Source organism: Mauremys mutica, chromosome 9 (genome assembly GCF_020497125.1).
Source record: "Mauremys mutica isolate MM-2020 ecotype Southern chromosome 9, ASM2049712v1, whole genome shotgun sequence".
In the NCBI taxonomy this organism is placed as follows: Eukaryota; Metazoa; Chordata; order Testudines; family Geoemydidae; genus Mauremys; species Mauremys mutica.
This window is the reverse complement of record NC_059080.1, coordinates 96596729-96618237: the sequence shown is the minus strand read 5'-3', so window position 1 is coordinate 96618237 and position 21509 is coordinate 96596729. Positions and strand designations below refer to the sequence as shown.

Here is a 21509-nt window from a genome sequence, read left to right as displayed (position 1 = left end):
ATGAATTGCCTGGGGTGTCACTGGAATGAGGGTGGAGAGTCGGATGGCAGGAGAAGGTGGGGTAAAGCTGGAGGTTTGCATAGTGAGGAGAGGTGGATGGATGATGACAGAGAGGATGAGGGATGAGCAGGGAGTCTGGGTCAGGTAGCGGGTGGGTGTCAGACAGTGAAGAAGGATGTGTGGGCTAAGTAAGAGGGCAACAGCCCCAGGAAGGAGACATTAATGGGTTGGGGAGAAGTTGCTTTGTAACAACACACGTAACTGCATGACCGTATTTGGATAACCTTTGTCCACTCATCTTCCTATCTTCTCCCACCTATGGCAGTAGCTCGCATTTTGCGTCAAGTCTACAAATAGTATTTCAGTTTGTTGGGGCAGGGACTGTGTCCATCTATAGGTTTGGGAAGCACTTTGCACTTCAGGCTCACTGCAATGAATTATCATCACAACTCCCCACCGAAGTCAGTGGAGAGTTCTGCTTAAAAACAAGCAACATGGTATGGCTCATAGGTCCTTTTAGGCCAAGTCATTATTATATTATCTCTTACTGTGAGGCAGGTCTGCATTCTCCATCTCACACGCAGATGGCTCTGTACGTTTTACGAAGGCTTGTTATTTTATTTTTTCTATATATATTTAATTTATAAAATAAAAAGTGTAAATTCAGTGCCCCAAACTTTGGTCCTGATCCTGTTTCTGTTAAAGTCAGTGGGAGTTTGGTCCTTGGTTTTATAACAGATCTTGCTCTCAGAGTACAGCATACAGACCGATTTTAATCAGCGAGGTTAAATGTATGTGGCCTGCCCAATGAAATCCACCTTGGACATGTGAAACCAAGAGCGGAATTTGGCCTTAGTCTCCAAGCAGCTACACTGAATGTACAACCTTCTAATCATTGACTTGGTGTTTGCAGTTGCCATATATGCAGGTTTAAAGGTGATGGTCAGTGTGCTGTTTAAGGAGGACACAACAAAGCATATAAAGAGGCCTGATTCCACTTCAAAAGTTTATTTGCAGGCTGGCCCTGGCCTCTCTCTCGTGGCTTGCTAGAGGTTAGAGCATTTCTGATCTGCCTCACTGATTTTCTTAGCAGAATGACCCTGCTTGTTTTGCTTTTCTTGGGCAGTCAGTTGCTATGCTCCTGGGCTGAGTCTCCTCCAGTCGTGGAACCACTTTCCCCTGCTTGTAATGACTCTGCGGTAGAGGCAGCTGCAGATCTGGCTCTGCGCCAGATCAATGCCAACCAAAGAGAAGGCTACGTGCTCGGACTCTATCGAATTTTCAGCGTCCAAGAACATCCCCAGGTAAGGAACCCTCTCATTCTAGGGTAGTGTTTGTCCTGGGGAGGGGGGGTGTACTTTGTGCATACTGTCCAGTTGTCCTATCAATGGGGGTTTGAACCAGGGAATGCTCAGAAAGACATTTCACAAAGGCTGGGAATTAATTCTGATGTGTAGAAAACGTGAGGAGCTAAATTTTCCTAGGACTCTCAGAGCAGTGGCAACTTCACCCACAAATGAATGGAAATAATTTCACAAGAGCAATTTAAAGCAAGTAAGACAATTGGAAGCAGGAGGATCTGATTCTTTCTGGCCATGCACCTAGTACCATCATTGGCATCTGTTCAGTGAGAGTGAAACACCACCATTGTCATTTAATAACATTGTACACCCACTTGACTCAGATGTACTGGCTTATACAAGGTGCAAAGCAATAGTGTATTGGGCCCTGGGAATTTTTTCACATACAATTGGGCACCTCACTGAAGACTGACTTGCCAAAAGAGCTTTCAAACCAGGGCACAGGTAACAATCAGACTGGATTTAAAAATAAATGTAGATCTAAGGGGAAAGTATATCTCTATGTGACTATTTTATTTATTATTGTTTGTATTGCAATAACATGTAGGAGGCCCAGCCAGGATCAGTGTGCCAGGCCCCGATATGTAAGGCACTGTATAACCATGGTAGTAAGACCCCCTTCCTCCACTGCACACTGATATAATATCTGTGCACTCACTTGCATTGTTTAATGGCTATAGTGCTGTAACTGAACAGAAATTCCATTGCCAGATATTTAAAGATCTCCCACATTTACTAGGACTTGTCACTATTTCCTACCCGCCAAGACACAGCTTCTCCAGCAACCCGCACAGGAAAATGCCATGGTTAAATTTATTCGCCAGTGATCAGGAACTGGGTCAGTAAAGTTGCACACATATTCCACTGCTCTTGAGCCAGATTATCTACCCTTTGCACTGCTCAGGTGGCTCAAAGTGACCAGAAAGCAACCAGAATAGGTCAGCTGAGAGTTTCCCACATGGAGTCACTCTCACCTGGCATAGAACCAGCACAGCTATTACCAGTGCTACTCTCTGAACTGACTCCATCACAATGGGCATATCAGAGGTATGGTGTGGGTATGGCTAGAGCACAGTGCGCTCTGGCAATCCTCAGCTAAAGAACGGTCCACTGGGGCCTACTGCCAGATGACATAAATTAGAGCAGCCCCTAGGCTACTCTAATTTATGACAGGGCTGATGCAAATGTGCCATCAGGCACTTGCTCCCTGATGGGTCCATCCCCCTCCTCCTGTGCCAGGCATGTCTCAGCAGAGGGGAGAATCTGGGCCTCTTTTTCAATATTGTCTCTCACTCACTTCCATTGCCTCTTCACGTTTTACCTTTAAGGCGTAGCTTGTGTCCTGGTTTGTTTGGTTATTTTTACTGATTATTACTCTTTTATTTCTAAAAAATGTACAAAACCACAGTCTATAACAGCAAAATAGATCAACTAAACCCAGCAGCTGAGCCAAAAGCACAAACAGCACTACTGAGACTGTATCACATTTGTGTCGCTGTGAAAATGGAACATACAGTGGGCATTCAAATAGGCCATGTTATTCAAAAATGTTAATAGATCCCATTGACACCTTTGTTCCTCAGAAAGGGTTGAGAAACTTTTTCTTTGCCTGTGTTTTAAATCAGTGGAAAAGCCACACTCTCTCTTTCCCCCTCATTTTTGTGATCACTACCTATGATGAAAACATTTTCAATATACCTTCAGATTCAAATCTGCCCCTAACTGATTTGTGGCTTGATCCTACTCTAAGACTTTTGCCATTGACTCAAATGGGAGTAGGACAGAGCCCTTCATTCACAGGAAATGATGATCAATGTACTTCAGTGACAGGTTTTTAACTAGATCTTGTCATCATTAGATATTGGAACATATTTACTTTCTTCTTTTACTGTTTTTAATAGGTCCCCTGTCCCCCACAAGAGTTGCTGACCTGTGGTTGCCAATTCCCTTCTGGCTCCAAGACAGGTGGTGTCAGAGGTGAAAGTAAGTCGGTATGGTCCGGTATGGCGTATCGGCAAGAGCCAGTACACAGCCGACCGTACCGGCAGGGGGCAGCTTCCCCTAGACTCCCGGCAGTGGCCAGAGCCCCTGTCTCTTTAAATTGCTGCCAGAGCCCTGGGGTAGTCGCAGGGCTCCAGCAGCGATTTAAAGGGCCCACAGCTCCTAGCTGCCGCTACCGCAGCTGGAGCCCCAGGCCCTTTAAATCGCTGCCGGAGCCACGGGGTAGCATTGGCGATTTAATGGGTCTGTGGATTTAAAGGCCCCACCCCTCCTGCCTGAGGCCCCACCCCTTCTGGTTGAGACCACCCCACCCCTTGCTCAGGATCCTGGCCCTGCATATGAGTAAGTCCCTTAAGTTACTTTCTCCCCTGGGTGGTGTTAGTGTCAGCAGAATCAAAGCAAGGGATATGCCTGTGTAGAAAACAGAAATCAGGTGTTTTCCAATACTGAACAGATCTCAAAAGGTTCCTTCTTAATAATCTTATTTATGAGATAAAAAATAAGGGTAATGAAATGCTCTGTGATCTGCTCACCACTGAATAAATTCTGAACTAGCCTTTCCCCACTGGAGGCTGATGCATCTGAAAGTCAGTACATAAAACTGACATGGACTGTACAGAATACTCATAGCCCTTCTGTCTGTTAGAACTGGTCCAGTACTGGAGCTTGGGCAGGGTAAGAGAAGGATTATGTTTCAGTTTGATTGTATTTAAGCACTTAAATATTCCTGAATTCCCCAAGCTTCAAAACCAGACTGTGTGATTCAGCAGAATAGACATATCTGACATCGAACATGTGTTTGATCGCAAATACACCTGTTTGATGCAGAATGTATGTGCTCCAAAATACTTGGGTGACTAATTTGGAAGCTCAAATACCAACTTCAGATTCTTTGTATATCCCTCCATTCCTATCTGCTCACCTGTGATATTCAGAAGAATGTTTTTCTAAGACAAGATATATTCAAAAATAATGAATCTGGCTCCCAAATGCTGCACACAGAGACAAAAAACACTGAATTTTGCAGAACTTGACAAATACTCTTTGACTGGTTCTACTGTCTGTCTAATCCAGTGGTTCTTAACCCGCGGCCCAAACAGCACACAGCTGCGGCCCATGTAACATCCTCAGGGCCATACAGGTAATATATATATTGAGTGGATCCGGCCCATATAACATATAGAGAGCTGCATATGCGGTCCACAAAGGTAAATTAGTTGAGAACTACTGGTCTAATCTGTAATCTAAATTAGCCACTAGCCATTACATTTTAAAGATATGTGTCACTGCAGTGCCTAGGTGCCATGCACCAAGTAAAAGTCACATCTGATTTCATCCACAGAAGGACCAGCATTTTCTAACACACATGCGCTACAGCCATTCTCCTGAGGCAAACCATTGAGATGGTTTTCTTCCAGTGGAACATTTATAGCAACAAATAAACAGGATTGTGTATCTGTACAGTGATGGCAAAGCGCAGGAGATGCCTCCAGTGCCTCTTTCCATAATAATACCTAGCTCTCATACAGCACTTTCCTTCAATAGATCTCCAAAGCACTTTACCAGGGAGATCAGTATCAATATCTCATTTTACAGATGGGAAACTTGGGCACAGAGGAGAGAAATGACTTATCCAAGGTCACCCAACAGGCCGGGACCAAGCAAGGAATAGAACCTAGGTCTCCTGAGTCCCAGTCCAGTGCGCTAACCTGTAGCATGCTTCTGATGTCATATGCCCCATGCATGCTAGAAAACTTCAGCTTCAACAATGTACATTCTTTATTTACTGACACAACATACCTGTAGATAATTCTTTTGTTTTCACTAAAATTAGAACAGACCTAAATTTCAACCAAACCATAAAGTTCTGTTAACTATTTTAAAAACAATTTCCCATTACCATGGTTCATCCTCATTCTTGGGTTCTGGCTGGCACCAGAACAGGAAGTGTGAAAATAACTCAAAGAAAGGCTGTTCTTGCAATAATTCTGACCTCACTGAGGGCTGGAAGCATTAGACATATTTCAAGACAGCATGTTTTACAGGCCAGATCCTCAGCTGGCATATGCTGATTTACACTAGCTGAAGATTTGGCCCACAACATTTCCAGCTTTTTTGGGGGTGCTTGTATGAACTTTTTGACATTTGTCCATCCCTCATTGTTATTCTCTTTTCTTTGCGATGGGTGAAATTGTGACATAACCCCTTTTCTGCTGTGTTTAGAAAATCACTGGTTCTGTCTTCTATCTCACCTTGGATGTCGTAGAAACTGAATGCCATGTACTCAGCAGAAGGTTGTGGAAGGATTGTAAGAACAGAGCTATGCATGAAACTGTAAGGATTTGTTTTATTTATTTATTTCTCGATTTAAGTGTACATGGGAGCGTATGGCTCAGGTACTACTGAAGGAAGCAAAGATCCTTGCACAGATGGTTCTTATAAGTTGTCAGCTGGTTAAAAATTTGAAACTTTCTAATACAAAATATGTGTAAAACATTTCCATGAAAATATTTCACTGGTTTCCAACCAGTTTATAAGAGTTCTCAAATTCAAAATTTCAACAATTTTTTTCCAACCAGATCTAATAAGCAGCTACTGGTAAATATGCATGTTTAGAATCCCTGTAAGGGTTTCTCTGAAAATAGCCTGACAAAGGCGGAATGAGAGAGACTCACTTTATTCATCTTAATGCTTTTTTTTTGTTCTGACAATCTAACTAACTAAAGGCCTGAAAAAGTAAAGAGAAAGAACAAGCTAAGCCTCACAGATGCAGCAAGCAACCTAGGCTCACTGCTAGAGCCAGACAACACATTTTTGACAAAATATTTTCAAGGGAAAGGAATTTTGCATGAAAGACTGTTTTAGCATCTGATGAAAATATTCAGGTTTTGGTTAAAAACAAACAAACTAAAATGTTTGGTTTTTGTCAAGCGGTTTTTATTTTTTTAAACAAAAACCTGAAATTCAAAAATAAAAATTTCCTGACCATCACAGCAGCTCCTTTGGCAGTTAGAAGGAACTGATGGGTGGTTGGGTTCCACCTCTTTTATACCTCTGGAGCCCTCCACAAAGGGAGAAACAGTGAAGGATGAGTGGCCCCCAATGGACACTATTCATCAGAAGATTTCTGAAGCTCCCAGCACATGTGCCTTGATCCCACAAGGGGAAATTCTGAAGAGGCCACCTGAGCATTAACGTTTAAAGTCACTGATAGGATGAACATACTGGGTGAGATTATTTAAATACTGCTGGTATAAACTCATGCTAAAGCCAGCATAATCAACCCAGGCTCACTGTAGTGTGAGGGTGATCCTCCAGTGCCATAGAGCTGATGTACAGACTTTTATGCCATTCTCCCTCCTTGCTACCAACACAGCATGGAAAAGGGTCAGACTCATGGCTGGAAGATAGCGGGAGTGGGTGGGACATTTCCACTGTGCTGAGCTCCAGCTGTTTTCAGATGGTTGGGCTCTGTCTATCACCCCTCAAGGTCCCCAATGGAGGGGGCAAAGCCCGGAAAAAGGAAATGTGCCAGTGCACCCCAGCAATCCCCAGTTGCCAGAAGAAGTGGGGGAGGCTGGGCAGCTAACTGGCAGTGTGCAGATGTAGCACCAGCCCTATGATCAGGGAGCTCCTTTGTGCTCCCTCTTCTCAGCTATACTTAGTGGCCAGCTGAGAATCTGAACCTACTGGTCAGATTCTAAACTGGTGTAAATGAGCATAGCTCCCCTGAAGTCAATAGAATTATGTTGATTTATACCAGCTGAGGATCTGGCTTTTTATTTCTCAAAAGTCTTTTCAGGTGATAAACGTGTTAATTCTCAACTGAACACTAATGTAAAATCTCTCTTTGTAAAGAATTATATAACTGTATGAAGAAGAATGCACTGTTTAGAGGCTCTATGGCTACTGACAGGCTGCAAAACTAAATTCCGCCTACAGTCACAGCACATATTTATATTTCTTTAGGTTTTTGGGCAGTGTAAAGCAACCCTCTACATTAACAAGCCAAGGAGAATTGTTCACCTACATAGCTATGAGTGCACGTTACAGCCAGGTATGTTATTCTTAATATGTTTCTTATAATAAAATATTGGGGGAGCATGGAAGGACTGCATGGAAACTTTTTAAAGACACCATAATAGAGGCTCAACTTAAATGTATATCCGAAATTAAAACACACAGTAAGAGAACCAAAAAAGAGCCACCGTGGCTAAACAACAAAGTAAGAGAAGCAGCAAGAGGCAAAAAGGCATCCTTTAAAAAGTGGAAGTTAAATCCTAGTGAGGAAAATACAAAGGAGCATAAACTCTGGCAAATGAAGTGTAAAAATATAATCAGAATGGCCAAAAAAGAATTTGAAGAGCAACTAACCAAAGACTCAGAAAGTAACAGCAAACAATTTTTTAAGTACATCAGAAGCAGGAAGCCTGCTAAACAAGCAGTGGGGCTACTGGACGATCAAGATGCTAAAGGAGCACTCAAGGATGATAAGGCCATTGCAGAGAAACTAAATGAATTATTTGCATCGGTCTTCACAGCTGAGGATGTGAGGGAGATTTCCAAACCTGAGACATTTTTTTAAGTGACAAATCTGAGGAACTGTGCCAGACTGAGATGTCATTAGAGGAGGTTTTGGAACAAATTGATAAACTAAACAGAAATAAGTCAAATGTGAAATTGCAGGACTACTAACTGTAGTCTGTAACCTATCATTTAAATCAGCTTCTGTACCAAATGACTGGAGGATAGCTAATGTGATGCCAATTTTAGAAAGGGTTCCAGAAGTGACCCCAACAATTACAGGCCGGTAAGCCTGACTTCAGTACTGAGCAAACTGGTGGAAACAATAGTAAAGAACAAAATTGTCAGACGCGTAGATGAACATAATTTGTTAGGGAAGAGTCAACATGGTTTTTGTAAAGGGAAATCATGCCTCACCAATCTACTAGAATTATTTGAGGGTGTCAACAAGTATGTGGACAAGGGGGATCCAGTGGATATAGTGTATTTAGATTTTCAGAAAGTCTTTGACAAGGTCCCTCACCAAAGGCTCTTAAGCACAGTAAACAGTCATGGGATAAGAAGGAAGGTTCTCTCATGGACTGGTAATGGGTTAAAAGATAGGAAACAAAGGGTAGGAATAAATGGTCAGTTTTCAGAATGGAGAGAGGTAAATAGCGGTGTCTCCCAGGGGTCTGTGCTGGGACCAGTCCTATTCAACATATTCATAAATGATCTCAGAAAAAGGAGTACACAGTGAGGTGTCAAAATTCACAGCTGATACAAAACTACTCAAGATACTTAAGTCCCAGGAAGACTGCGAAGACCTACAAAAGGATCTCTCAAAACTGGGTGACTGGGCAACAAAATGGCAGATGAAATTCAGTGTTGATAAATGCAAAGTAATGCACATTGGAAAACATAATCTCAACTATATAAATAAAATGGTGGGGTCTAAATTAGCTGTTACCACTCAAGAAAGAGATCTTGGAGTCATTGTGGATAGTTCTCTGAAAACATCCACTCAATGTGCAGTGGCAGTCAAAAAAGTGAACAGAATGTTGGGAATCATCAAGAAAGGGATAGATAATAAGACAAAAGATATCATATTGCTGCTATATAAATCCATGGTATGCCCACATCTTGAATACTGCATGCAGATGTGGTCGCCCCATCTCAAAAAAGATATATTGGAATTGGAAGAGGTTCAGAGAATGGCAACAAAAATTATTAGGGGTATGGACGGCTGCCATATGAGGAGAGATTAATAAGACTGGGATTTTTCAGCTTGGAAAAGAGGCGATTAAGGGGGGATATGATAGAGGTCTATAAAATTATGACTGGTGTGGAGAAAGAAAACAAGGAAGTGTTATTTACTCCTCATAACACAAGAACGAGGGGCCACCAAATGAAATTAATAAGCAGTTCTTATGTTCTTAATGCTTAAAATAGAGCCCAGCAAATCTACAGATATCCAGGGACCATTTTTGTGGATCATGGATCAGATGCAGATACAAATTTTGTATCTGTGCAGGGCTCTACTTAAAATGTGGCTCTACTCTGACAAGTGACTGTAAAAACGGCATCATGGTGTTTCATGGTAATTTCCTCTCAATGGCATCTGCCCTACCTCACTTTCTCAGGGCAGAAGGATACAAGCTGTTGATATTGAGGACTTTTAGGACCAACGTGGCAGAGCCGTAACAAGAAATTTTTGCACCCGAGGCAAGGGCCAGCTCCATGCCCTTCTGCGGCAATTCAGTGGCAGGTCCCTGAGTCCGTCTTACAAAGAAGGACCAGCCGCTGAAATGCCACCGAAGAATGAATGAAGCAGCAGCGGCAATTTGGCGGCAGGTCCTTTTGGTGGTAGGTCCTTCCCTCCGAGAGGGACTCAGGGACCCGCGGCTGAATTGCCACCGAAAAAGTGGCAGCGGTAGAGCTGCCACCGAAGTGCCGCCGATCACGGTAGAGCTGCGCCCCTCCGCTTTGCACGCCCGAGGCAAGTGCCTCACTCGCCTCGCCCTTGTTACGGCACTGCAACATGGGTACACATAACTAGACAGGTCCTGACTTTGAACTGAAAAGAGGATGAAGGACTTTTTACATGTGCATTTGGCACGGCACTTTGAATATGATGCAATTCCTTTGCATCGACACAGTTTCTTTCATCCAAGGACCTCCAAATGCTTTACAAAAGCAGCTAAATATCATAATCCCAATTTTACCATTAGGGAAAGAGACTAAGCAGGGAGACAAAGCAATTTATCTAAGATCCTATAACTAGTCAGTGACAGAGTTGGGAGTAGAACCCTTTTCTCCTCACTCTCAGTTTCCTGTTTTAACCACTAGACGCATTGTTTCTCATATTTCAATTGAGATTATTGAATATTTCTGAAAAGCACCTAGCATGCAGCAGAAAAATGGGGGGAGTTTGCTATCCCATGTCCATTGCTGTCCCATGCCATATTGATTACCAGAGGATACATGCTGGAAATAATAATAATACATTTCAAATTATTAGTGTTATTTCATGATGTTTCTGCTAAACAAAAGTAGGTGGGATCCTTCACCCATATTCAGGCAAAACTTGCATTTATGTCACTCTCTTCAGGGGTGTTTTTCACATTTTCATTTTTCTGCGGGAAATCCATCAGGATGATGCCACAAGAGCCTTTGGAGAGACGCACTTCCCAGTATCTCTTCGTTCCCTTTGGAGCACCTGCCCTGATAGACTTTTCACACTAGAGATGAGTCCAAGCCAAAACCACAGATATAAACACTCCTGATCTTTGCCAGTGTCTGTATCTAGATCTGACCTTCACGACTGACTCTTAGGTCTATAATGGGATGAATCAAACACCCAGATTGGAACATTAAAGTTTGGGCTCATCTATTGACATTTCTCAATAAGTTACAAACTCTGGGTTTGATATGCCCCCATTGATGCAGGGGGTGCAAACTGCCAACAGGGACCACAGCCCTCTGTGAGGGGGGATGATGTGTATGTGTGGGGTGCATGGGAGGCACCTCCAAGGGAAATGCAAGGGGTGTTGCACCACTATCTTCTCTGCAGTTTCCAGGAGGAGAAATAAACTTTAAAGTGCATCTGGTGCTCTAAGGGAGCCTTGGTGATGGAGACTGCCAATTATGCTCTGGCTATATCCACCTCCCTGGCCAGAGCAACACACTTTAAGGGCTTTCTTTGGCTGGCTGCCAAGCAGAGCAGGGATTCTGAGCCCTTTGTGCCATTGCAACCTCTCTTTAAGCAGCGGGGTGGGGAACTCTGAGGCAAAAGCCATCAGAGTCTCCAGAGTAGTGGTTCTCAACCCACAGGCTGCTTGCAGCCCAATCAGCACACAGCTGCAGCCCATGTGACAGTCTCAGGACCATACTGGTAGTAAATATATTGTGTTGATACAGTCCACATAACACATAGAGCTGCATATGTGGCCCACAATTGTAAATAGGTTGAGAACCACTGCTCCAGAGTGACAGTGTTTGGCGAGGGGGCGAGCTGATGAGGTGGATTTGTGGGGGTTGATTCGTGGAGGGGGGGTGTCACATGACAGTTCAATTACTAGGTCAATGGCTATAAGCTTTGTATCAAATATTGTTGTTTGAAATGCCAAGGGCATGTGTGGGGCTGGGGCTTGAAACCCTAAAGAAATAAATAAGCACGAAATATGCACACCAACCTGCCTACCTACCTATAGCTGTCAATGGAACTGTAGTGTTTTGAAACTTATCTTATCAACATGTATTTGTTATTTTCTACAAAGTTCCATCAAGCTCATTTTTAAGGATTTGCCCTGACTGTCCAGTCCCTGGCTGTCCAACGGAGCCCAAGTATCTGGAAACTGCTGTCGTGAGCCTGGCCAAATTCAACAAGGAAAGTCAGCAAGCTCATCATTTTTCTGTCCTCAATGTTACCAAGGCTTCAATGCAGGTAAGGCTGAGATTCATATAGCCCACTTTAGGCCCTGGAAAGCATTGATACAACTGCTGCACTTTTTACAAGTTGCTCTGTCAGGTGCAAAGATGGGCTTGAGCACCAATAGTTAGTTCAGGATAGGATTCTGAACCCTTCAAAGTTTGAGACTGTGTAGATCTGTGGCTTTGATTCATCTTATTATAGAGGGAAGAGCCATTTACAAAATTCAGAGCTAGATTTGAACTCCATAGTTCATTGTCCCTGCTGGCAATTTGCCCCTGGGCTTTTGATTCAGGCCTACCTCTAACAAAAGGCCCAGATGATAAAGTATTTAGTGTAGCATAGAGGTCCCTTTCTGTGCACACCTGCAACTCACCAAATTAGCTTAAACATAATTTAAAATATCATTGCACAGTGAGGAGGTGCTAATTATCAGTGTCCTGGCTAAATTCCATGTGTTCCTCACAATTATATCTTGCCTCTCTAAAATTCATTTCAACTGGATAGTCTTCACTCTCTGTCTGTAACAGTTGTGTAGTGTTACTCATAGACTTTAAGGTTAGAAGGAATCATCATGATCATCTTAGTCTGACTTTTTGCATATTGCAGGCCACACTGTGTGCTGTTTACATTTTTCCATTTTCCAACCCAGAAGTGGCTGCATTTCAGGACAGGGTCAAGTGATACTTATAGATAAAAAGTTGGTTGAGCCACAATGAGGATCTTTGGATGAAAGTCTCTGTGTAAATATCAAGTATTAATAGTATTTTAAAGAAAAAAAGCATTTTAATCTAGTTTCAGCTTTGACTGATGCATGAGCTAGAGTGATACTTCAGTGGGAATTCTGTATAAAAGGTAAGGATCAGGCTGTAGGGCAGCATTCAGAGAATATGGAAAATATATTCTCCTGCAATACAGCTAACAAACTCAGAAGTCTAACCCTACTCCCTCTGATGTTCATGGGAATTTTGCATTCAACGCAAAAGGTGCAGGATTGGGATTATGAATTTCTTTTCCTCTTGCTGGCAAATTTGCAAAGGCTAAAAATAACAGTCAATGCTCTCTCTCTCTCTCTCTCTCTCTCTCTCTCTCTCTCCTCATACAAAACTTTGACAGTGGGTCGTTGGTCCTTCACACTTTGTAGAGTTTACAATTCAGGAGACATCCTGCTCCAAAAATGAATCCATTGCTGATGTCTCCAAGTGCGAGCCCCTCTCATCTGAACTGGCTGTAAGTAATTCTGTTTGCAAAAATACATAACTTTGTGGATATTATGATTTTTGCATTAAGCATTTTGCATATCTTCTTCTGTTTTTCTTCTTTATGAACATGATCCAAAGCCCACTGAAGTCAGTGGGAGTTTTTTCATTGACTTCACTGGACTTTGGATCAAGCCCTATATATGATTATTATTTATTATTTATATTAATGTAGAACCTCAGAGCTCTAGTCATGGATTAGGATCCCATTGTGCTAGGGGCTGGACAAAGAGAATTGAAAACAGTTTCTGCTCAAATTGTTTACAGTTTAAGACAAGTATCCCAGATAAAGTTCTGGATAACTGTCCAGAAGTGTATGAACATGAATGGCACAGAAAAATACAGTACAGAATGAGCAGAGTAGCTAGTGCTTTGCAAAAGTTATTAGTTCTCAAGGGCTTCTTCAGTACAAGCAGCCACAAATAATGAATTATAAAGAATACACACAAGTATATGTACATTGTGCTCAAGAAGTCAAATATAGAAAACCTTTAGAAATTAAAAGAAGGAACTTGAAGACATCTGAAAGGTTAAATTAGCACATTAGCCAATCAGTTCTGTTCTCTTAACCTTGGCCTGCACTGAGATTAGAACTGTGCTGCCTACCAGCATGTGTAAATCTAGGGCTTGTCTACATGGCACTGTAATTCAGACTACAGGGGTGTGAACTGTAGAGAGCTCTAACGTGTTGCGATCTCATTGCCCCATGTAGACCTTGCTGGCATGAACTAAAAGTCAGCTAGTTTGCATTGATGTAGTCCCATTCCAAACAGGACTACATTCACATGCACTAGGTACCTTTTAGTTCACACCAGCAGGATCCACATGAGGAAGTTAGAGAGCAGCACATCAGAACACCCTACAGTTCAGACCCCTGTAGTCAGGACTGTGGCACCATGTAGACAAGCCCACAGTTGTTACTATCAGTATTCTACAGAGTATCAGAGGGGTAGCCGTGTTAGTCTGGATCTGTAAAAGCAGCAAAGAGTCCTGTGGCACCTTATAGACCAGGGGTCGGCAACCTATGGCACGCGTGCCAAAGACGGCACACGAGCCAATTTTTAATGGCACACTGGAGCCTGCCGGGACTCCAGCATGCCATTAAAAATCCTGCCCAGCCCGGCCCGCTCTCCTCTCCCTCTGCTCCCCCTGCGGGGGCAGTGAGCAGAAGCATAGCCGTGCACACAGGGTGGGCAAATGGCCCCATTCTCCCGGTGCGGCAAGCCGCGGGGTCTGCACTCCTGGGCCGGAGCGCTGGGCCAAGCGCAGCAAGCTGCCGGCCCCTCCTCCGCCTTCTCCCCTCCCCTGGAGCCCTGCCGCTGCATGCACAGCGCTCTGGGGGTCGGGGCTGCACGCTCCCGCAGGGAAGTGTTTGGCTCTGCGGGGAGGCAGAAACGCTCCCCTCTCCATCGGAGCTCTGCCGCCGCTTGCACAGCACTCTGAGGGGTGGGGCTGTGTGCTCCCACGGGGCAGCATATCTGGCTCTGCGTGGAGCCTCATGGTAAGGGGTCCGGGTCCAAGGGGGTTGGATAAGGGGTGGGGGCAGTCAGGGGACAGGGAGCGGGGGGGTTGGATGGGGGGTGGGATCCCGGGGGGGGGTGGCTAGGGGCGGGGGTCTAAGGAGGGGGCAGTCAGGGAGCGGGGGGGGTTGGATGGGGCATGGGAGTCCCAGGGTTTGTGAGGGGGCAGGGGGTGGCTAGGGGTCAGGGCAGTCAGGGGACCGGGAGCAAGGAGGGTTCTGGGGGGGGCAGTTAGGGTGGGGGGGTCTCTGGAGGGGGTGGTCAGAGGACAAGGAGCTGGGGGGGGGTTGGATAGTCGGGAGTTCTGGGAGTCCTGTCAGGAGGCAGGGGTGTGGAAAGGGGTTGGGGCAGGCAGGGAGTTGGGGGGGGTTGGATGGGTTGGGAGTTCTGGGGGTCCTGTCAGAGGGCAGGGAGTGGTTGGATAGGCATGGGAGTCCTGGGGGTCTGGCTGGGGGTGGGGGTGTGGATAAGGGTTGGGGCAGTCAGGGGACAGGTAGGGGGTAGGATCCAGTCAGGGGACAAGAAACAGGGAGGCCTAGATAGGGGGTGGGGTCCTGGGGGGCAGTTGGGCGCAGGGGTCCCAGGAGGGGGTAGTCGGGGGACAAGGAGCAGGGGGGTTGGGAGTTCTTAGGGGGGCAGTCACCCAGCCCTCTGCCCTGAGCCCTGACCCCCCCACACACACACCCCGCCCTCTGCCCTGAGCCCCACACCCCTGCACCCCCACCAGGCCCCTGCTCTGAGCCCTGTACCTCCCTTATATACACCCAGTCCTCTGCTTGACTCCTTCATCCCTCCCCCCACCGCACAACCCTAGCCCTGACTCTGGCACCCCCTCACACACCCAGCCCCCCCTTCCCTGACACCTGCACTCCCCCCACATACCCAGCCCCCAGCCCTGACTCCAGCCCTCTGCCCCCAACCCTCTGCCATGATTCTTGCACCCCCCACATCTCCAGCCCCCCCACACCCCATGCACCCGCCACATCCCCACACCCACCCAGAGCACCAAACGGGAGCTCCTGCACCCCCCCTCCCCCCCGCACATTCCCACCTGCACCCCTCACATCAAATGGGAGCTACCCAGGTAAGTGACCCACACTGAACCTCCTGCCCCAACCCTCAGCCCCCTCCCTCATTTTAGCTCCTGGCCCGACCCTTCACCCCCAGGTACCCACTGTATGTGGGGAGGGCCGGGACCCCAGACTGGCAGCGGGCTGAGCGGATCCGGCAGTCAGGATCCCGGCTGGCAGGAGCCGGCGGATGGAACCCCTGAGCGGCAGTGGGCTGAGCCGCTCAGTCCACTGCCGGTCTGGGGTCCCGGATGCCAGCCCTGCACAGCCCGCTGCTGGTCTGCGGTTCTGGCTGCCAGACCCTTGCCAGCTGGGGTCCCGGCCACAGGCCTCACTCAGCCCGCTGCCGGCCTTGGTGAACAGAACCCCAGACCAGCAGCGGATTGAGCAGGCCGGCGGCGTAAGATCAACATTTTAATTTCATTTTAAATGAAGCTTCTTTAACATTTTGAAAACCTTGTTTATTTTACAATACAACACTAGTTTAGTTATATAATATATAGATTTATAGAGAGAGACCTTCTAAAAAATATTAAAATGTATTACCGGCATGCGAAACCTTAAATTAGAGTGAATTAATGAAGACTCGGCACAGCACTTCTGAAAGGTTGCCGACCCCTGTAATAGACTAACAGACGTATTGGAGCATGAGCTTTCGTGGGTGAATACCCACTTCGTTGGATGCATGGAATTTTTTTCTCTGAGAACTGTAATCTAATACTCTTTTATAGGCCTGGCCTCTAATGGCATTTTCTGAAAATGTCCCCTATCACCAAAGCATTTCCACACTGGTAATAACAACAGAGTTAGTGTAGATGGTGCACAGGCAGCAGTCAGCATTTTTACCCTCATGTCATCTAATCCTACTCAGAGATAAAAAAAAAAAATCATCTGGGAAATCTGTCCTCCTAGGTAACTTTGCCAGCACAAACATCAAAAGTTTGCACTAGCTATACATCTGTATTTGTGGTGCTAAATCTGGTAGGATTTTCATAATCTCCTATTTTACAATCTTAAAATCTAAATATTAGTGATGCAATGTGGTTTGATGCTCACTTGTCCTAATTAGCCATTTCTTTTTCCAGCACACTGGTCTCTGCAAAGGCACTGTAATGGATAGTCAAATTGATCATCATCAGTTTGTCAGCATATCCTGCGAAATCTATGATCCACAGGTATGTCTCCATCCAACTAAAAGTTTGCGAAAAGGTCCTTTATAAAATAAAATTGGAATGAATAATGTCTAATCATTCTGTGTTAGGATTATTCACAAAGTAATGGACTGCATGCATGAGGGAAATCAGAAAGAAACTCACTTGTGATAAGAGGATCATTTCATTGCCAGATGGTGAAAAAAGGCAATACAATACAATTTCAGCAAGCCTCCGCCCAGGGTCCTAAGCAGGTTTATACAGTCCATGTGCCCGCAACCTCACTGCTATTGTTATTCAAGCTAGCTAGATCAAAGTTAGCTCAGATATGTTTACCAGTGCTGCAGTCACACCTCAGATTGCAGTGTAGACATACCCATAGTCATTAAACCAAGCTGTATCCCAAACACTTTACAAAGCAAATACATTTACAGAACTAAAGCAAGAATCATAATAATAATAGAGGGAGAGTGAAATTAAGAAATAGCTGAATTACCCCGCTTCCAAACAAGAGCAATCTCCCCTGTGTACTGCAGCTGCTTTGCTTGTCTACCACAGGAGTTTTAACTAGTGCATTTGCATCAATGGCTGGCACTGACCACTGGAATTCAGACTGATCCTGAGTAGAGACTAGGTCTGAGCCTTTCTTTATATCAGAGAAAGGTTTTTACGTAGCTCTAATATATGCATGTATTTGCTGTTTGCCAATTTAGGCTCCTGCCCTTGGAGAACGGGAGCAGCACCCTGGCCGTAGATCTCAAAAACCTGATAAAGATGACGATGAAAGCCATGAACATCATCACCACCATGGAAGGAAGAAGAACCAGCACCCCCACAAGCATGAGCATAAGCAAGGGCACGGACATGAGCATCGGCATCCTTCCCCTTCCGAAGCCAGTCACTTCTCCCCACATCTGGAAAAAACAGTGGGTTGGGTTAAAGTTCTCCCTCCTAAAGTGGAGCATGTGTCTCTCCACACCTTACCAGAAAATCAGAAGGAACATATAGATGGAAAGCCTGTTCCCCCGGAGAAGGCAAACCCAGTGCCAGCCCCTCCAGACACACATGGTGTCGCTGATGTGAAAAAGCTTCAGACAGACACGTCAGAAGGAAAGCCAGGCTTGACCAAGCCCGCTACTGGCCCAGCCATTCTCCCTTTCCCTGAAGGTCCTTTGCAATCAGATGCATGCCCAGGAGAGCCCAAGTTTGTTAATGTCATCATCCTCCCTTTGCTTCCCAACCCTGTCAAAATAGCAGTATCACCAGGACAAACTGTGACTGAATAAAGTTGATGTTTCCCATTGGCGTGTAAAAACTTTCAATAAATAAAATGTTCTTTACAGTTATGGTCTCTGGTGTTGTGTTGGCTTACAGTGATCTTAGGGACTGGTTTTGATAAGGAATTTTATTAGGCATTTTCCAGCAAGAGAATTTTGGGTCAAACTCTGGCTTTTCCCTACAGGGCAGAGCGTTAGTGAAGGGCAGTTGTAGAGCAGCGACCAAGGCATGGTAGCCTGAAGAAGGCAGAATGCTGGAGAGACACAGTCCGAATGTCTCAGGGAAGAGCATACTAAGTAGCAACATCTATTGCCACCTTGAAAAGGTGCAGGTTGAGTTTCCCTAACATCTGTTAGTGGCTGCTAGCAGGAGTCCAAGTTGGACGGCACCCTGGCTAGTCTCAACATTACTGCTCACAGACCTTTGAGCATGTGAAACCTGGGAATGCTAGCTATTCAGCGTTCCAGAAACACTAGTGGCAGAACACTGGCTGAGTATGGCAATAGTCTGTAAATAGAGAAGAAGATCCTGTTATGGTGTATCATCTGGTGCTAAAAACTAGGGTTCTTTTGATGATTTCCAGATTAACTCCTCCATAATAACACAGGGAGTCCAGGTTGAGAGTTTCAAAGCAATCTAAGGGATTTAGACACATATTTTCTATTATACTCGATGGAAGAGATGTGCCTAAATCCTTTAGACTGCTTTGAAACTCATAACCCCGATTCTCCATTGCCTGGCATCTTGTGCCACCACTTACACTTGGGCAAAAGAGTGTAAAACATTATATTTGCACAGATGTCATGACACAAGGTTCAAGCTGGTGGAGGATCAGGCCCTAAGTATTCAAAACCTTTGTGCTTTACTAACTTTGTCATGCAGAAAAAATGGTTTGTTAATCAATTTCACCAAAGGCAGACACAGCCAATGGACAAATATAAATGAAAGAGAAGACAGGAGAAAGAAAAGGAAAAATAAAAGACGGAGAACTCTTCTTGTGGCCAGGTAGAAGGGAGATGGTTTTGACTGCTAATAGATAAGAGGAAAGCCACAGTTTCTTTCTCTAGTTATAAGCAGACCTTTGTGTATTTCCCAGAAAAAGCAAAAATAGCAATATTTTACCTTTTCCCCAATTTTGCAGGCTGCTGAGTCACCAGCACTCCTCAAATCTAAGTTGTTTTGCTATTTCCCTTTTCCCTGAATCATCAGGCATTGGCAGCATTTTTTTCTGGTTGGTTTTCAAGTTTATCAACATGATTGACCCAATTTACCAGTTGATCAGTTTGTTCTATTAAAGTTTCTAAAGGTCACTCTTCTGAGTAGAGGCTGCAAGATTAGGCTCTAAGTTTGGACTCTGGTGATGTGAGGATTGAGTGCATGTCCTCAAACAGAATTCCATTAGCTCCTGGGGAGAGCTTGCCAGCTTTGCTGAACCAAAGGATAATGGCAGTGGAACAGCAGCCTGTGATGGGGACAGTAGTTTGCAAAAGGGTTTTTTCTCCCTCCTCCCAATTCTTTCTTATATCCTTTCGCTTTTGCTATTTTTAGGATGTAGCCTATTTCAGGAAACATTTCATCAGCTGAATGCCTAGGGCCTGATTCAGATCTGAACACAAACAAGGACTCTCAATTGAGTCCAATCACCTCTGTCTTTAAACACTAGAAAGGAGGATTAAATGGTGTCAAAGCCTCTTGGGGCAGCAGTAACACCATCAGCTAAGAACACTGTTCCCCACCCCCTCTTATTTTCACTGGGATTTAGCCTAGTAGCAAATGATGTTAGGATCAGGGGAGGCTCTAGCCATTTCGCCACCCCAAGCACGGCAGCACGCCGCGGGGGGCGCTCTGCCGGTCGCCGGTCCCGCGGCTCCGGTGGACCTCCCGCAGGCGTTCCTGCGGATGCTCCACCGAAGCCACGGGACCAGCGGACCCTCCGCAGGCACGCCTGTGGGAGGTCCACCGGAGCCACCTGCCGCCCCCCGTGGCATGCCACCCCAAGCACGCACTTGGCGTGCTAGGGCCTGGAGCCACCCCTGGTTAGGATGACTCTCTCAGTCAGAGCATGCTAAATACAGTTCTGCTGCCCTTTACTCACACAATACAGATAACATCTCGTTACCCCTGTATTCAGTAATAAAGTGAATTGTAACCCCAAAACAGACAAAACTGATCCCTTTGGCAAAGCAGCTTTGTCTCCTGAACACCTAGTAGAATAGGCGTGTCCGTACAAATACGGAGTGATCCTGAAAGCTTTTCTCCCAGTTCACCACTAGATGTCAGGGGAAAGCTCATTCAGACCCTGCTTAGATCTGTAAAAACATCAGGGGGGTAAACACCAGGGTTGGTGAAGAGCTATTTAAGCTAAAGGACAATGTTGGCACAAGAAAAAAAGGCTGTAAATCAGCCATGAATAAATTAAGGCTGGAAATTAGAAGAAGGTTTCCAACCTTCAGAGGAGTGAGATTCCGGAACAGTTGTCCAATTGGACTCCTGGAACAAACAACCTAACTAGTTTTAAGATGCAGCTTGATACGTTTATGAACAGGATAATATGATGGAGTTGCTTGCAATAGAGGACTAGACTTGGTAACCCAGGAAGTCCCTTCCAGTCCTATGCCTTATGTTCTTATGTGGTAAGGTGTTTTGACTGTCTATGATATTTTGGATAAACAGATAGGAAACACACACATTCCTCTCAATACATCAGCCACAGCCCTTCGTGTCTTGAAAGGTACAGAAGAATCTATTCCTGCAGCAACTCAAATAGGATGGGGTTACTGACTGGACTGAACTCTACCTTGCACACGCGTCTCTGAAGGTTACATGGGGTTCTGCAGAAATGCAGAAGGGTGACAGGGAGTGCTATTTATTTATGTTCTTAGATAGCCTGCAGCTTTGGTGGCCAGTGTAGCATCTTAGAGTCACGGCCTCACTCCTTCCTTGCCCCTTTTGGTGTGGCCTGTGCCCTAGGTGGTACTTGTAGAGGGCAGTTCCTGCGCTCAGGAGAGAGCACCAGGGACTGCAGTTGTATCTGGTGACTCGATGTGGGGCAGAGTGGAGGAGGCCCCACTTGGGAAAAGTCCAACCACAATCTGGTCTGAAATGTTTATTCTTGGGGACAGGGGTGGCATGCAAATGTTACATGGACACTGTGTCTCACTCAGGAACGGAGAGCCAACGGCTGATGAACTCCAGTGCACTGGGCATTGTCAATGAACATTTTCAAGGTTTTGTCCCTAAATACACAGTCTGCAGGAACACAGGATGAAGTTGGCAGTGACAATCTGAGCCTGCTGGACATCTATAGGAAGAAGCTATCCTGGAAAAGCCAATTATTTCTTTAGCTTTTCAGTTACCCCCATCTCAGTATTGCCAACCCTAAGTGTTCAGAAATCATGAGTCAGGCCCCTAACATCCTGAGACTGGCTTCAAAAT

At 45.3% G+C, this 21509-nt stretch overlaps 1 protein-coding gene across 1 annotated transcript; it reads left to right on the top strand.

The window, feature by feature from the left end:
• Positions 1 to 1003: 1003 nt before the first annotated feature.
• Positions 1004 to 18138, top strand: FETUB (fetuin B). Its single transcript, XM_045031267.1, has 7 exons — positions 1004 to 1304; positions 5586 to 5696; positions 7332 to 7419; positions 11645 to 11811; positions 12913 to 13026; positions 16731 to 16820; positions 17510 to 18138. Exons 1-7 carry the CDS (start codon positions 1095 to 1097, stop codon positions 18080 to 18082), a joined length of 1353 nt encoding a protein of 450 aa, XP_044887202.1. The 5' UTR covers positions 1004 to 1094; the 3' UTR covers positions 18083 to 18138.
• The last annotated feature ends 3371 nt before the right edge of the window (positions 18139 to 21509 follow it).

Excerpts from the sequence above, each read along its gene's own strand:
- FETUB (XM_045031267.1), top strand. The coding sequence starts at position 1,095 with ATGACCCTGCTTGTTTTGCTTTTCTTGGGCAGTCAGTTGCTATGCTCC. Across the intron at positions 5,697-7,331 it reads ACAGAGCTATGCATGAAACT|GTTTTTGGGCAGTGTAAAGC; the intron begins GTAAGGATTTGT and ends ATATTTCTTTAG. Across the intron at positions 16,821-17,509 it reads GCGAAATCTATGATCCACAG|GCTCCTGCCCTTGGAGAACG; the intron begins GTATGTCTCCAT and ends TTGCCAATTTAG.